General features: G+C 35.5%; 1 protein-coding gene across 5 annotated transcripts in view; it reads right to left on the reverse strand.

Moving 5' to 3' along the window:
- The window catches only part of STAG2 (stromal antigen 2), a 143,216-nt gene that overhangs the window by 7,715 nt on the left and 119,391 nt on the right, over positions 1-16,110 (reverse strand). For 4 of the 5 annotated variants that reach the window (XM_044235378.1, XM_044235380.1, XM_044235379.1 and 1 more), the window contains exons 26-32: positions 14,862-14,963; positions 12,878-13,026; positions 11,124-11,252; positions 6,862-7,085; positions 3,334-3,523; positions 3,133-3,243; positions 7-133 (exon numbers count right to left, since the gene is read on the reverse strand). In XM_044235378.1, the coding sequence (XP_044091313.1) occupies positions 7-133; positions 3,133-3,243; positions 3,334-3,523; positions 6,862-7,085; positions 11,124-11,252; positions 12,878-13,026; positions 14,862-14,963 (1,032 nt within the window). The remainder of the gene's footprint in view (positions 1-6; positions 134-3,132; positions 3,244-3,333; positions 3,524-6,861; positions 7,086-11,123; positions 11,253-12,877; positions 13,027-14,861; positions 14,964-16,110) is intronic. The other variant, XM_044235382.1, reaches the window with a different exon arrangement.

Genomic DNA, 16,110 nt, shown 5'->3' on the forward strand with positions numbered 1-16,110 from the left:
TCTTACCAAGTCTATATCCATGGTGTCAAAATCCATTCCTTCGTTAAGATCTTCAATCCTCCCTTCTGAGGACATCATGACATCTTCAACAATCGGCTCTTCATCATCTTCCATTAGGCTTGTACCACGCCGACTAGAGAAATATAAAAACAAAGTCAAGATCTGAACCAATGTTGTGACTATTAATATACTGGCAGCAACTATGTAGCTCTCTATATTGAAGTGTAATGGAAAATGATGAAATTAAAGGTAAGGGAAAATGATTAGGCATTGATCATGTCATCAATGATGTCAAAACCCCAATGTTCACTTGTCTAAAAATGCTAGGAGCTTTTATTCTACATTACTTCAATACATTTAGCTTGACAGTTCTGATATCCCACATAAAAGTTCAATGAGAATTTCCCACATGGGAACAGACAAGATACCTCAAATCCTTTTTGAAGTAGGCAGGGTACAAATTAATAAACAAATATAAAACAGAGACCAAAGAAATGACATTTTCAGAATACATATATTTTCACTAATATATATTAGTTTTACCCATCATTCACTCATTCACTCGGTACCTAATTTGTACCAGGTACTCACTCACTTAACTCATTCACACAGTGCCTACTATACGCCAGGCTTCTTTTATGTCCTACGAACGGGGAAAAAAAGGGAAGTGAGACATGGTTCCTGCCCTCAAGGAGCTCACAGTCTACTATGGGAAAACAAAGATAATTGTTACAAAATGTGACAAATATCACAAGAAAGGTATGTATCAAGTGCTATAAAAACTACTGAAAGAAGAAATTAATTCTGCTTCAGGTAGAAATGAGCAACACTTAGGATGAAACTTGGATTCTGTGTCCTATGAAACTCAAAACTAAGATATATGTGGAAAAGTAAAAGTAAAAACTTAACACCATAAATGCTGAATGTTATCACATAATTTTAAGGCATAAACTCAGATTTCAAGTTCATAAATTAGCCCAGATCAGCATGAAGGAAGTCAATGTAATAGTGAAACTGAAGGTAACCAGTTGCCCAGTTTGCCCAATACTGCCTTCTTTCTCATTCATTTAACTCTTCTCGCCACTATCAAAATAAATTACTTACAATTTAAACAACACAATGTTGAGTTCTTAAAAAAATAATATAAAGATACCAAGACATGATGTTTAACCCACACAATCTGAACAAACATGTTAACAATGGTCCCTGTTTTCTAAAAGTTCTGGAGAGTAAATGGCAATTTTACTCTATTTGGTAGAGGCAACAATGAAGGAAGTATGTGTACTTTGTGGACCATGTTACAGAAAACCTGAAGTCCATTCTGCATCTCATCTGGAGTAGAAGATATGTGATAGAAACTATAAAAATACAAAGAGATACTTGGAAGTATTTTCAGTTATAGAGCAGATACCATTACAGAAAAATCATTGTAAAACAAAATTTTTTTAAAGTTTCAGGCAAAAATCACTTATGGCACAACAACCAAAAGACTCTTATGGTAATAATTATTTAAATAGGAGAATCTCTTTCAGTCACCTCGGGAAGTTTATCTCTAATGGGAATTAAACTACAAACAAAAGAATAATGATAAATGGTACTGAATAATGAGATGCTATGGAAGATCTTAGGGACTAGCAGAAAATTTTCACGGGAGAGGTAAGGACCAAATAACTGTATGGTAGAATTCCAGAATGGCTGAATTGGTGATGGGCTGGAAGCTAAAAATTAGCTTGTTGAATTCGGAATGAAACAAGGATATATTACAGGGAAATGTGGTCATAGAAACAGAGAAGAAGGAACAGAACCAAGTCATAAAAAAGATGATGACCATATCAGACAAGTTAGGATCCAAATCTATAGATTTAATAGAGTGTACTTTATCTGTAGAGGTTCATAAGAACAGTATAGAAATAACTAAAGCAAATTTTAATAGGTTACCATACATATGGTAAATAATCATTTCTTTAAAAAAAATAGGTGAAATTCTCATTATTTAAAAACCAACAAAATAAAACATAAATTTTAAAAAGGTAACAATTACTATCTCCCAGTATTAAAACATGTGCTACATTATGTTACAAATATAAAGCTTCTGAACTCAAAACTTAAATAATCAGAATCATATGTTTCCTTTTTTGTACTAATCACCGAAAGACTGCTTTTCTGCCATCTCTCCTAGACCAAAGCTAATATTCATAAAAGTCTCATACAGATTCCAGTAAAAAACAAAGTATTTGAAAGTCAAACTACAATTTTTTGCATTGGACATTTATTCATTCAATGAACATTTAACTTAGCACTTTTTATGTGCCAAGCACCAACAGGCAACAAGGTGGTCCCTGCCCTTAAGGAGCTCACAGTCTAGAAAAGGGATAAATTCATAAACAAATATTAATAATACAATGTGGTAAGTGCTACAAGAAATATGAACATACATAGTGTTAATGGGAGCATAGATGACCACAGCTTCACTTAAGGTGACACCTGAGCTTATTCTTTTACAACGATTTTACCACTTGCCAAGAAATGGGGGATACGATACTAAAATGTAGGCAGGGGTCATATTTTGAAGGATCTTGCATGCCATGAGCTAAATAGTTTGGACTTTATCCTGTAGACAATGGGGACCATGGGAAGGTTTATGTCAAAGAGTTACATGACCAGATTCTTATTCTAGAGTTGTCATTTTTGATGGCAGTGTGAATGATGGAGTGGTGGTGGGGAGTGAGGGGAGGAGTGTGGTGAGAGGATAAATGGGAGATTTGAGGGAGGAAAACAAGTTAGAAAGCTAATACAATGGTTCAGATGAGGGATGAGGACCTGAACTAAGCTGGGGAATCAATTAAGATGTAACAAAAGGGGATTTTTAGCTATAATTCTGTGTACCAAAATAAACAAGGATTCAAATTTAAACTTTTTCCAACAGATCAACCTAAGATTGGTCCTTTAGCTAACTGGTGAATATTTAACTTTCAAAGTTTTCTTCTGTTGGAAAGACCAAATTTTAGTTCCTTGATTATTTCAGCTAACTCTAGAGAGTCTGCTGAAATTTTTAGGCAAGGCACACATCAAAATATGTTAAAATGAATTAGTGAACTTCCTAGACTCAGACAATAAGGCACTCTCACTTACATGGCATGCTGAAGATTAGTTCGTAGTTTAACATAGCTCACTGCTGCTCTCTCCTGCTGTTGCCTTGCTTCCTCGTGTTGTCTTTGAGCTAACATCCATGTTACCTGCGTGCTTCAAGGAGAATTTTATTCTTCTTTTAACTTAACTTTTTTCTATGTAATTAATAAAGTTATAATACAGAAAATGATCAAATGTACTTACTTATAATCCAGAGGAGTTTGATGATGTTCAGTCTGCATGGGATAGACACTCATGAAGCTATCCTCAGGTCGTAATCTTTTGGGCTCTCTCATAATCGTTGAGGTGAGTTGTGGTGTCTGCATCATAACTGGGGTGTGCAGTGTTTGTTCTCTGCTTAACCACATACTGTCACTACTACTGCTTTCTTCAGCTAAAAGAGAAAATTAATCGCAATAAAGTTCAGTCACTAACTCTGGCTAACCAAATGTCTACTACAACCTACTCTGGTCAACAAACATCTGGTTACCTTCCATATGCTAGTGCTTGGAACAGGGGAATGTATACCAAGGTATGTAAGGTGCGATCCCTGTCCTTGGAGACAAAGAAAACATGGGCAATGACAACACAGTGTGTAGTGCTACAAGAGAGGGCAGCACAGGTAGAATGGGAGCAATCAAAAGGATCAGAAACAACTCCCCAAAAGTGACTTCTAATTAGTGTAGATACTGTATAAACAGTGACATTTTTCAGGCAGGGAGAAGAACAAAAGCAAAAACGCCGAGGCATGAAACTGCAACGACTGAACCATATCAATTTGCTGGTATTCAGCAGTTTTTGACCTACAAAAATGGCAACTTCATATGGTTCAAACTAAGAGTTTGATACTCCTAGGGTAAGCAGCGAAGGATAAGGCTGAATAAAAAGACAGTAATCAATTTACACAAAGTCTTATAAGCTGTGCTAAGGTGATGGGAACTACTGCCAAAGGTTTTATGGAAGGAAACAATGTGGAAGTTACATGTCAAAGATGGCAGTGTGGAAGGTGGACTTAAGAACATGAAGACTAGTGAGCAAACAGGCCAGTTAGGAGGCTAATTGTATAGCCCAGGTGAGTTAGAGGTGGGAACAGGAATGAATATAATGGAAGAATAATTCCTAGTTTACAGGATGCTCGCCAACTCCAAAGGAAGCACAAATCCATATACACATTAAGCACTGGACCAAAAACACCAGATTTCACACCTGCAAAAGCTATTTGTTTTCAAATCTGTAGATGCTGCCATGATTAACAGAAGACAAATTCACATGCAAGTATTACTGAATTCATAGTGATATTTTAAAAAAGATTTATTTATTTGAGAGAGAGAGAGAGAGACACACACACACACACACACACAGACAGTAAGAGAGAGCATGACAGGGGAGAAGGTCAGAGGGAGAAGCAGACTCCCTGTGGAGCTGGGAGCCTGATGTGGGACTCGATCCTGAGACTCTGGGATCATGACCTCCTGAGACTCTGGGATCATGACCTGAGTTGATGGCAGTGGCTTAAGCAACTGAGCTACCCGGGTGCCCTCAGTAATTTTTTTTAAACCACTGATGTGGGAGGTGAAGGTGATAGCACTTGATGACTGACTGAATATGAGTTTGCAGGAAAACTATTTTATTAGAAGATTATACATGTGCACACAGATGTGTTTTTAAGAAAAGAGTGGACAGGAAAATGTACTAGTACCTCATTAGGTGCCAGATAGATTAGACATAAATTTCACAATCTGTAATATAATTTTATCAGCCCTTAAGTTCTACTGTGTTTAGGCTCCAATTTTGCCTTCAACATTGCCCTGAACTAAAAGAAAAAAAATGCCCTGAACTGGCCAGTCTGTCAGCATCATTCTTCCTTCTTCTAACTTACTAATGCCCCAATTTCTATGGTTTTCTCCAAAAACCTAAACAAAGAATATGGACTCTTTCTGTAAAAGCTGAACTACCTGGTTTGATAATCTATCTTCAAGATATTATATAAATACCAATTCATTTGCTCTCCATGTAGTCTAAGGAAAAGGAGAAAATTGATGGCCCAGCATAAATCTTCAACAATTAACTATTTGTTCAGAAGAGAAATACTTATAGTGATGTGCAGGAAACATCATCTTTTAATCAGATAACTTTTGGACTTAAATCTAAGGTTGTATTGGTTTTAAGTTTATGCAGGGTTTTTTTGAAGATTTTATTAATTTATTTGAAATAGAGAGACAGCAAGAGAAAGAACACAAGTGGGGGAGTGGGAGAGAGGGAGATGCTCCCGCTGAGAAGGGAGCCTGATGCGGGACTTGATCACAGGACCTGGGATCCTGACCTGAGCTGAAGGCAGATGCTTAACCGACTGAGCCACCCAGGTGCCCCAGTTTATGCATTTATATTATTGGACAAGAGATATAACCATTACTCTATGGGACAATCAAGTATTGAACACTATATACTTGACAATGGCTGAAGAATTATGTAGCAATTAGAAAATATGGCCCCCAAATCTTTGACACAACTCACATTAAGAGGTGGACAATTATGTCCCATCCCTCTGAAGCTAGGCCCTGATTGCTTGATCAAGAGAATATGGTGGAAATTATGCTGAACCAGTTTCTGGCCTTAAAAACCTGGCAGCTTCTACTTCTCTCTTCAGACACTTGCTCTTGGGAGCCCAGTAACATGCTGTGAGAAAGCGAAAAGCCATATGGAGAGGTCACATGTAGGTGTTCTGGCAGCAGACAATCCTGCTAAAGCCCAAGCTAATAGCTAGTACCAGGTAAGTAAAGGTGCCTCCATAGGATTTGTCACCAGCCTTTGAGTCTTCCTAGCTGAGGCATCAGACATCATGTCCCTGATATGTCCTAAGTTTTGGGGTAGTCTGTTATTCAGCATTAACTGAAATTTTGGCAATTATGCTAATTTGTTTAGAAGTTCCAAAGGAGGGGCGCCTAGATGGCTCAGTCCTTAAGTGTCCACCTTTGGCTCGGGTCATGATCCCAGGGTCCTGGGATCGAGCCCTGCATCGGACTCCCTGCTTGGCAGGAAGCCTGCTTTCCCTCTCCCACTTCCGCTGCTCATGTTCCTGCTCTCTCTCTCTCTCTCTCGCGCGCTCTCTCTCTCTCTCTCTCTCTCGCTGTCAAATAAATAAAATCTTTAAAAAAAATAAGTTCCAAAGGAGAGTGAAAAAGTCCCCAGGCCCATTACAAACCAACCCTACAGTGCTAGGAGTTCAAGAGACTGAAATGTCATTATTGCATTCCTACTTCTAGGATTACAGACAGAAATCTTTATCAAGTTCTTCATGATATTCCCAGAAATTCAGAAGTCAGAACCTCCCTGAATCTGTTGCTCCACACTTAAACTAGATAATCTGATCTCTTAAGTAACAACTAGCTCTATAATGCTGAGTTCATATCCCTACGCATATATAGTATGGCATACTAATTAAAAAGCAGAGGTTCCAGAGTGAGACTGCCTAGCCACTGAATAGCTGTGTGATCTTATGTAAGTTACTTAACCTCTTTGAGCTGGTTTTCTTATCTGAAAAATAAGGACATACCTGAAGAGTTATGAGAAATGAGTTTATGTATATAAAATGCTTAAAACACAAACTTACACATAACTGGACAAACTGTGCAAGATATTATTTAACAACACACATCTCAAATGTGAACCTACTGACAATTCGGTTGGTAAATGTAAGGGGTAAGTATAAAGAGAAATGAACCATGTTCTTACTGAGTGCAAGTTGCATGCCTTCAACTACTTTCCGTTTTCCTGTAGATGGTTTTGACTTTTTACTCCGCACAGTTGACCCCCGACTGCTGATTCCACTAATGACTGACATGGTATCATCATCACCACCAGCTAGCAAAGAATTTCGGTAAGACATCAGAGGAAGCCACACATCTTCTCTTCGGAGTGACATCTGAAAGGTCATGAACTTTTCCAAGTAAACATACCTTAAAAAGAAGTAGAAACCTTTAATACATAAAACTGCCACAACTCTCTTTCCTCCTTTTTATTTATTCCTCCTAATGATCTTAATGTTCACATGCCATATAGAACATACAATGATTTTATTACAATTAAACAAAAAGTAAATTAGAATGAAACAAAACAAACATTTCCTCAAAGCATATAGTAACAAATGAAGGCGTTAACATTTTCTTTCCTAATATGTCTCTGTTCTATCTTAATTTTACAGGTCTTCTGATAGAAGAACAAACCCAAGTCACATTTCTGGAAAGAAGACTAATTTAAAATCATGCAGTTTGGGTCCTAGTACCAATTCCACCAACCCCTAGCTGTGTAAGTATGGGCACATTACTTCACAATTCAAACTCAGCTTCATTAGTACCCTGACGAGCACTTCTGCAGCTGTCAAGAGTCTCCATTAAATGAAACAATCCAGAGCATTTCAGCTTAGTATTTGTCAAGCATCCACTATGTCACTATGTCTCTGGCACTGGGGATTGGTACAAAAATGAGTTAAGATATGGCCTCTATCTGCAAAAAAGCTTCAGCCTGATGGAAGTCACATATTTGCCCTTGGATGCAAGTATCACAAGGATTCTATGGGTTACATGTAATGTAGCAATCAAAATTCAACTAACATTTGTGTGATTACTTATGTGTTAGTTATTTTTCTCTTGGGATCTTTAACTTTATTCTTACAATCCTGTGAGAAGAGACATTTTCCTTGTTTGACAGATGAGGAAGCAAAAGATTAAGAATGAGAAAGCAATATAACCATGATTCAAATCCCAGGCTTCTGACACTAAAAGTTCAGTGCTTTATTGTCTAAATTATGCTTCAAATACACGAACACAATTTTTGTCAACTAACTATAAAAAGTGCAACCCAAGTAATCTGTTGTCATAATTATGACTAATTCTAATCAATTCAAAAGCACCAGTTTTGAACACCATTAAAGAGAAAGGATAAGATAAATTTGTTACAAAGATATTACTTGGTGTTAGCTCAGTATTTCTTAATTTTATTTCAGCTACACACAGTAGTACAGTACTCCTCCTCAAAGTGTGGACTTTAAACTGGCTGTCAGTCTAAAAACTGTAACCAATCTGTGACAAGATATGGAGCTTGAGCCAAAATACACTCACTGGTAGAAAGATTTGTAAGTATGTATCTACCACATAGCTTAACTGAACATTCCAGATAAGGAGCCCTCCCTGATGCTACTTCCCTCTGATGCTATTTGTCCTCTTCCCTGCCACAAAGGCTACCACTAACTTGAACTTATAACCCCACACAAACTTCCATATTTTTAACATATTTTTTTCTCAATTTTTGATTTAAATTCCAGTTAGTTAACATACAGTGTAACATTAGATTCAGGTTTAGAATTTAGGGATTCAACACTTCCACAGAACAGCCAGGGCTCATCACAAGTGCCCTCCCTAAGACCTTTTTAACCCATCCCCTCACCCACCTCCCCTCAAGTAACCATTAGTTTGTTCTCTATAGTAAAGAGTCTATTTTCTTGGTTTGCCTCTTGTTTCCTCCCATGTTTGTTTTGTTTCTTAAATTTCACATGAGTGAAATCATAATATACTTTTGATATATATTTGTCTATAAACATTATAGAACAGTTTTATACTTTGCTTTTTGTACTCAACATTATGTTTTAAAAATCTAACCATTTTTGGAAGAGTGGCATCAGCTAATGTCATTGTATTAATCATTTTCCAACATGTAAGTCTATCAAATCAACATGTTGTTCACCTTAAAATTATACAATGTTATATAGGTCAACCATATTTCAGTAAACTTAGGGAAAAACTTTTAAAGATGAATAAGATCTGAGGATATAACATGATTATAACTGATGATGCTGTTTTATTATAACACTGAATAGGCTCCGTAGCTCAGGGGTTAGAGCACTGGTCTCGTATAACACTGAATAATTGAAATTTGCTAAAAGAAAGCTGGCTCAGTGGGTTGGGCCACTGCCTTCGGCTCGGGTCATGATCTCAGGGTCCTGGGATCGAGTCCCGCATCGGGCTCTCTGCTCGGCGGGGAGCCTGCTTCCCTCTCTCTCTCTCTGCCTGCCTCTCTGTCTACTTGTGATCTCTGTCTGTCAAATAAACAAATAAAATCTTTAAAAAAAAAAAAAAAAAAAGAAAGCTTAAGTATTCTTAAAAAAAAAAAAAAAAAAAAGCCAGAGTAAGTATGTAAGGTTTTGGATGTGTTAATAACTTGATCAGGGAGATCCTCTCATAATATATACATATATGAAATCATCATGTTGTACACTTTAAATATATTACAATTTTATTTGTCAATTATACCACAATAAAGCTGGAAAATTTTTTTAACATTTTAAAGACAGAATAATCAATTTGGATGTGTGACTCTTATTTCAAAGCCAATTCAATCAAACTGTAGAAATAAAAGTCATTTATGACATGAAACTACCATAAATTTCAAGAATGACTCTGTGTTTAAAAACATTAAGGAATTATATTTACTTTGGAAAAAACCTATCCATTTTGACTGCTCATAATATTCCAGTGTACAAAACTCTATTGATCTCATTTTCTAATTAACAGATGTTGTTTTGAGCTTTCCTCTATCCAAACAATGCAATGGTCAAATTCTTTTATGGTTCTCCATGTACTCACATGTAAGAGTTCCTCTAGGGTATCTACCTATGAACAGAATTACCGGATCATGAGATAGGGAGAATCTTAAACTTTACTAGACATTGCCAAATAGCTCCACAAAGTGGTCTTATACAATTTTATAGTCACCAACAATGTATAAAAGTTTCTTGCTGGGGCACCTGGGTGGCTCAGTGGGTTAAGCCTCTGCCTTCAGCTCAGGTCATGATCTCAGGGTCCTGGAATCGAGCCCCACATTGGGCTCTCTGCTCAGCGGGGAGCCTGCTTCTGCCTCTCTGCCTACTTGTGATCTCTCTCTCTCTTTCAAATAAATAAAATAGAATAAAATAAAATAAAATAAAAAAATAAATAAAAGTTTCTTGCTTCACATCTTTGGCAACACTTCAGACTATCAAGATGCCTTAACTTTTGCTAATCTGCTAGGTGAGAAATGGTTTTTCAATGTTTTAATTTATATTGCTCTGATTAACAGTGTTTACATTAGTTTTTAAAATTGGGATAAATTTATATATAATAAAATGCATAAAATGCACAGAACATTAAGAGTATAGTTGGCTCATTTTGCAAATAAATGCAGTAATATAATCCACACACCTATCAAGATAAAGAATAGTCCTACAAAACACCTTATGTTCCTTTTCCCATTCGATATCCCAAACTTAAAGTATTCACTATTGTGATTTCTATCACCAGAGATTAGTTTTGTCTGCTTCAGGATTTCATGTAAAATGTATACAGTCTTTAAATGCAAAATATTGGTAGACTTTCAGAAGCGGTACATATACTAGGAGTTATTCATATTCTCCTGCCCTTTTATACCTCAAACAGGGGAGTGAATTTTGAGTTTAATTCCATTAGTTGGGTTCTCTTAAAACATAAGTCACCATTTTAGGATACTACACTAGAAAAGTATTCTAACTGGTCTGCTGAGGATAAGACTAGTAGTTAAAGCAGAAAAGATAAAAAGGAAACCTACTTTTCAGGGCACTCACAGCTCAGCACAGAGACTAAGATGCTCCTGGATGAATTACCAATATTACTGTCTGTTAAAGGTTCCCTCCTTTGTTAGACTAAGTGAAGAATGCAGAGAAGGATACATAAAGCATTCAAGTTACACCTCTAAAGCCACAACTACACTGTGAGGGGAACACACAGAATTAAAAAGGAGTATTATGCATAAAATATAGTTATAATCCTTAAATCATAAATTTTCTGAAGCGTAAATTTTTTGTGCATTAATGTAATCCTGAATTTAATCTGTGTGTGAGCGCAGAAAGGAGAAAAACCGAGTATAACAATTCATCTTTAAGAATTTCAAAACAAAATTAAATACAATTATTTTTAGCAAATACATACACTGTTCTTTTGTCTTGTCGGAGTAGTTTAGAAGAAAATTCACTCAAAATATCAAGAAATGCCAAATTTAAAGGTGGATGGCTCTCTCCTTGTGGGTTAGGCTCTTTAAAAGCAAATTCTATGCCATCTCTGCAACAGTAACAAAGAGACAAACATTAAAAAGACTACAATACAAATTTGGTAACTTAGGAAATTTCTCTCTACAGTTTTATTCCACTACTAAGATATTTCCTCTGCTATGTATTTAATCTGAGGAATAAAGAAAATAAGGAGGCTATAGTGTGAGAATGAGCAAATATATTTACATTTTATGTCACTATTACTTTAAAACAAAACAAAAACACACAGAGGTACACACATACACACAGAAGCCTTTACTCTGAATGTGGTTTGGTGTATCTACTGTCCTTCCTTGGTTCTCTTCTCCATAGAAAATAGCCCAAATTCTCTCATGTAATGATCAATACATTTTCTATATTTTTCAAGACATAAAAGGAAAACTAACTTAAAAATAATTATTAAAAACTATTTGTAGTGACCCACGTAAGAGTAAATTTAAAACTTAAACTTCACTCAGGGCCTATTTTAACTATATTTACTTAATAATAAATACCTCTAATCAAAACAACAACCCAATAGTATATTCTTATACTATACTGAAAATTAACTGTGTAAAAAAAAAATCCAGATGAAACTGGAAAGAAGGAAGGTTACGACATGAAGAAAACAATATATTACCTTCCCAAAATAATCACTAATCACTACATGTGTGGTCCTTAAATATTACCTATTATCATCCAATGTATTAAGAGGCATAAAAAGGAATTTGAGCCTTTCAGAACAAAGTGAAAGGAGAGAGTAAACTGAAGTTGGGGAAGGTATGGAACTAACTTAAAGAGCAGGAAAACATCTGTAGGGAGACAATTAACATTTTTATAATTAAGTAAGAAGTATGTGATGCTTGGGTGGCTCAGCTGGTTAAGCGTCTGCCTTTGGCTCAGATCATGATCCCAGGGTCCTGGGATAAGTCCCACATTGGGCTCCTTGCTCAGCAGGAAGCCTGCTTCTTTCTCTTTCTCTGATAAATAAATAAATAAAATCTTTTAAAAAAATAAGTCAGGAGTAAAAGAGACACAGACCAAACAAGAAACCTTTCATAAAATTGGTTGGCTCAGAGGCTAAGCTCTTCATCCAGAATTAAGAAATTATCTGTGTGTTGGTTATGTTAAAACTCTAAAATATGCTCATTATGTGAAAGTATGATTATCAGTAAATTTCATGCCCCAAATAAAATCAGATCATTTCCAGTATTAATAAGGCAAAGGATATATGTAGACAGAAAGGTGGCTATGGCTCAAAACATGGGAAAAGGTCACTACAAAATAGAAAACAGAACCAGAAAGAGAAAAACTGCATCAAGTCTCAAAAATTTCTCTACCTAGCAGTGAGATTATAATAAAAGCTGTTAAGAGATTTTATAGTACCTAATGAATATGTGTTTTTATTCACATAACTTATAAAGATTTTGTATTGCTTTAATTAAAGCAAAGACTTTCTATAAAAGAAGTTTTAGTCCCAACACATGTGTTAATGGAGATAGCATTATTACTGGTTCTCAAGAAAGGATATATGCCAGAGATGTGAAAAAAAAAACAAAAAACGCATCAACTGAGTTTGGTTATTCTAAACAAAAGAATACAAAAAAATTTCATGATTAAAAAAGAGGAGAGCTGAATAAAATATTTGGAGATTACTTGTGTAGCATAGCAATGGCCTCTCTTGTTTTCAATTGATCGAGTCCAAAAGTTAATGCAAAACGTCGAGCAAGCTCTTTTATGCCGCTAAATGTTGAGGATGATCTATCAAAATTATAGCCGTTTTCTTGTATCATTTCATTAAAAAGCTATTTGGAAAGAAAGAAAGCATGTTAAAGAAGTTTTGTTATAATTACAGATTACTAACATCTTTTAAGAATCCCTTATTCTCCACTTTAAAATATAGCAGATGCTCATAAATGAGGCATTTCCTTTTATTCTAAAACTTGGATTTTTAAAAACCCCATGATACAAATGAACAAAAACACAGTCCTTTATCTATTCTGACCAGAGGTAGTTATGGACATTAGACACTCTTAAGGTTATGGCACAATTCTGTTGGGCTGGTGTTAACTGGATCTTAAAACAGCATATAAAAATATAAAGTAAAAAGAAACCCATCCAATTATTAGGCAACTATGCTGTTACTCTACGTTTACATAATGCATTTTCACATCAAGAACTTCTATCATAAATAAGCGCAACAAAATACAATTTTTCAACTACCAAAGAGCCAAGGTTTTTAACAGACAATGGCTACTACTGCTAAGAATATTACACAATGAGCACTCTGACCTGGTAGAAACAAAAACGGAGATAACCTTTCTACGGGGGAATCTGTACTGAAAGCTGTAAAAATTCTCATGTCCTTTGACTGAACAATTCTAATTACTGGACTTTACTCAAAGGAATTATAATAATATTTGTGCATGATACAGAAGTACAAAAATGTTTTAGTGTTATCTGTAATAGCAAGAATGGTAAAAGACCTGAACACTGAACAAGAGATCTTGGTTAAATCATGGTCCCTCTATAAAATGTAGTACTATACGGTCATTAAAAATGCTCAGGGAAGTATTTAATTGCATGAAGGCAATATGGTTTTATAACATGAAAAATTCAGGCTTACAAAATAGCATGCCCAATATGGTTTAGTTTTTATAAAACTTAAGATTTCATATAGGCATAAAAAAGACTAAGAAGGCTATTAAAAACTAAAAATGTATATAAAAGAAAAACAAGAATAAGTTGTATTTTTTTCTAGTTCTTGTATTTTCTAAATGTTCTACAGCAAAAGTCCATTATTTTATAGGAAAAGACTTAAATGTTACCTTTCAAAACCTTTTAAATTTTATTAACTTTAATTAGGAATATCTAAGTATGCAAATGGAACTAAGAGTTTTAACACTTAGATTTCTTAAAAACAAGAAAACTTATGACATTGAAATAGGTTAGGTTATATTCTGCATGCATTTGGTCTCCAAAGACAGAAGTATATTAAGCATATGATTTTTATGCAACTAAACCTACCTCACCACTGTCAAAATGAAAATGAGTATTGCAGTTTGATTAAGATTGATAAATGGTCATTAAAATAAATATGAAAATAAAAAAAGTAAAATTCACTTGAACCCTACCAGAGCAAGTTAGCCACAACTAAAATTTTGGTGATTATTTTTCCAGATAGATATACAGATAAGTACAATTTTATAGGGATGCTATACTATAATCTTTTAAATTTTATTCTCAAACTATGTGTTGTGATCTTTACATATAGTGAATACAGATCTACAATAATTTTACCTTGGATAAAATTTTAAAAGTAGAACTGCTGCCACAAATGGCAAACACATTATAAATTTTAACATATACTGCCAAACTGCCTACCAAGGTTATATCAACACACAGTGCCGACAGTACTATTTCCCCCCAAACATTAGATAGCTGTTACGTTTTGCTAATCTTACCAATCTGAAAGCAAAAAATGGTCTCGCTTACAGTGTCTACTACTTAGATTGAAAATCTTACATTTCTATTTTTATGAACTGTCTACTGCATCCTTTGCCCAGTTTCCTACTTGTTATCTTGAAAAGTATTAGGTATTAATTACGTTTGCCTAACGTTGAGACTCTTCATAACTTACCTGCTGCAAACTGAGAATGAGGGTCTTTGCACACTGAATTTTGTCTATCTGCCTTGTTTTACTCATTGTTTCTTTGATGATATCTCCATAGTCATTATAATACTAGAAAAGAAATTTGTACAAATTAGAGCTTTATTTCTTAAAACTCCTGGACAATAAGACTAGTTTTATGTTAGTCATGTGAGTAGTATATATTACAAAATTCTTATTTGGCTAAAATTATGCATTCAAACAGAGAAAAGAATGTTACTGAAACTTGAATTTCTAAGCATATTAATCCCTAACACCAAAAATTCCAAAATAGACAGTTGAGATCTAATCACCTTAAGCTCCAGACCGGTTTTAAGGAGGTGTGGAGTAAAACAATAATCAGGCTCTACATGCTTTCAAAAGTAACAAAAAGGACATAAACAAAGTTCTTCTGCTCTTTGTGAACTACTAAGACAATGAATATAATCAGTTACTTTTATAACTATTTCATTGTTAACTGGCATGCAGATCATGTGCCATTTCCAACCCTGTTAATTTGGCTTCTAGAAACTAACAGCCTGGGGCCCCTGGGTGGCTCAGTCATTAAGTGGCTGCCTTCAGCTTGAGTCATGATCCCAGGGTCCTGGGATCAAGCCCCGCATCAGGCTCCCTGCTCAACGGGAAGCCTGCTTGTCCCTCTCCCGCTCCCACTGCTTGTGTTCCCTCTCTCGATGTCTCTCTCTCTCTATCAAACAAAAAAAGGAAGAAGAAGAAGAAGAAGAAAAAGAAGAAGAAGGAGAAAAAGAAACTAACAGCCTGTTAATACGTAAAAGAAAACTCACTGTGTCAACATTTATGTTGTCATATTATAATCTAAGACCTTGTTTCAAAATGAAAACGTAACAACTCTCAGAGATAACAGGAAACCATGCCCTTAAGACTAATAAAATTGACTTTACAGGGGCGCCGGCGTGGCTCAGCGGGTTGAAGCCTCTGCCTTCGGCTCAGGTCATGATCTCAGGGTCCTGGGATCGAGCCCCGCATCGGGCTCTCTGCTCAGCAGGAAGCCTGCTTCCTCCTCTCTGCCTGCCTCTCTGACTACTTGTGGTTTCTGTCAAATAAATTTTTTTAAAAATGGACTTTATAATACGTAAGCCTAGAAAGTTTAAAACTCACAGAAACAACTTCACAAACCTTAGTTTTTTTCTTAAAAATCTAAAAATGGTAATGCCAAATAACTTAAGTCCCAGAGTGATTTATGATGGTGTTAGAGTTCTAT

The sequence above is a fragment of the Neovison vison genome, chromosome X, assembly GCF_020171115.1.
Source record: "Neovison vison isolate M4711 chromosome X, ASM_NN_V1, whole genome shotgun sequence".
NCBI classification, from domain to species: Eukaryota; Metazoa; Chordata; class Mammalia; order Carnivora; family Mustelidae; genus Neogale; species Neogale vison.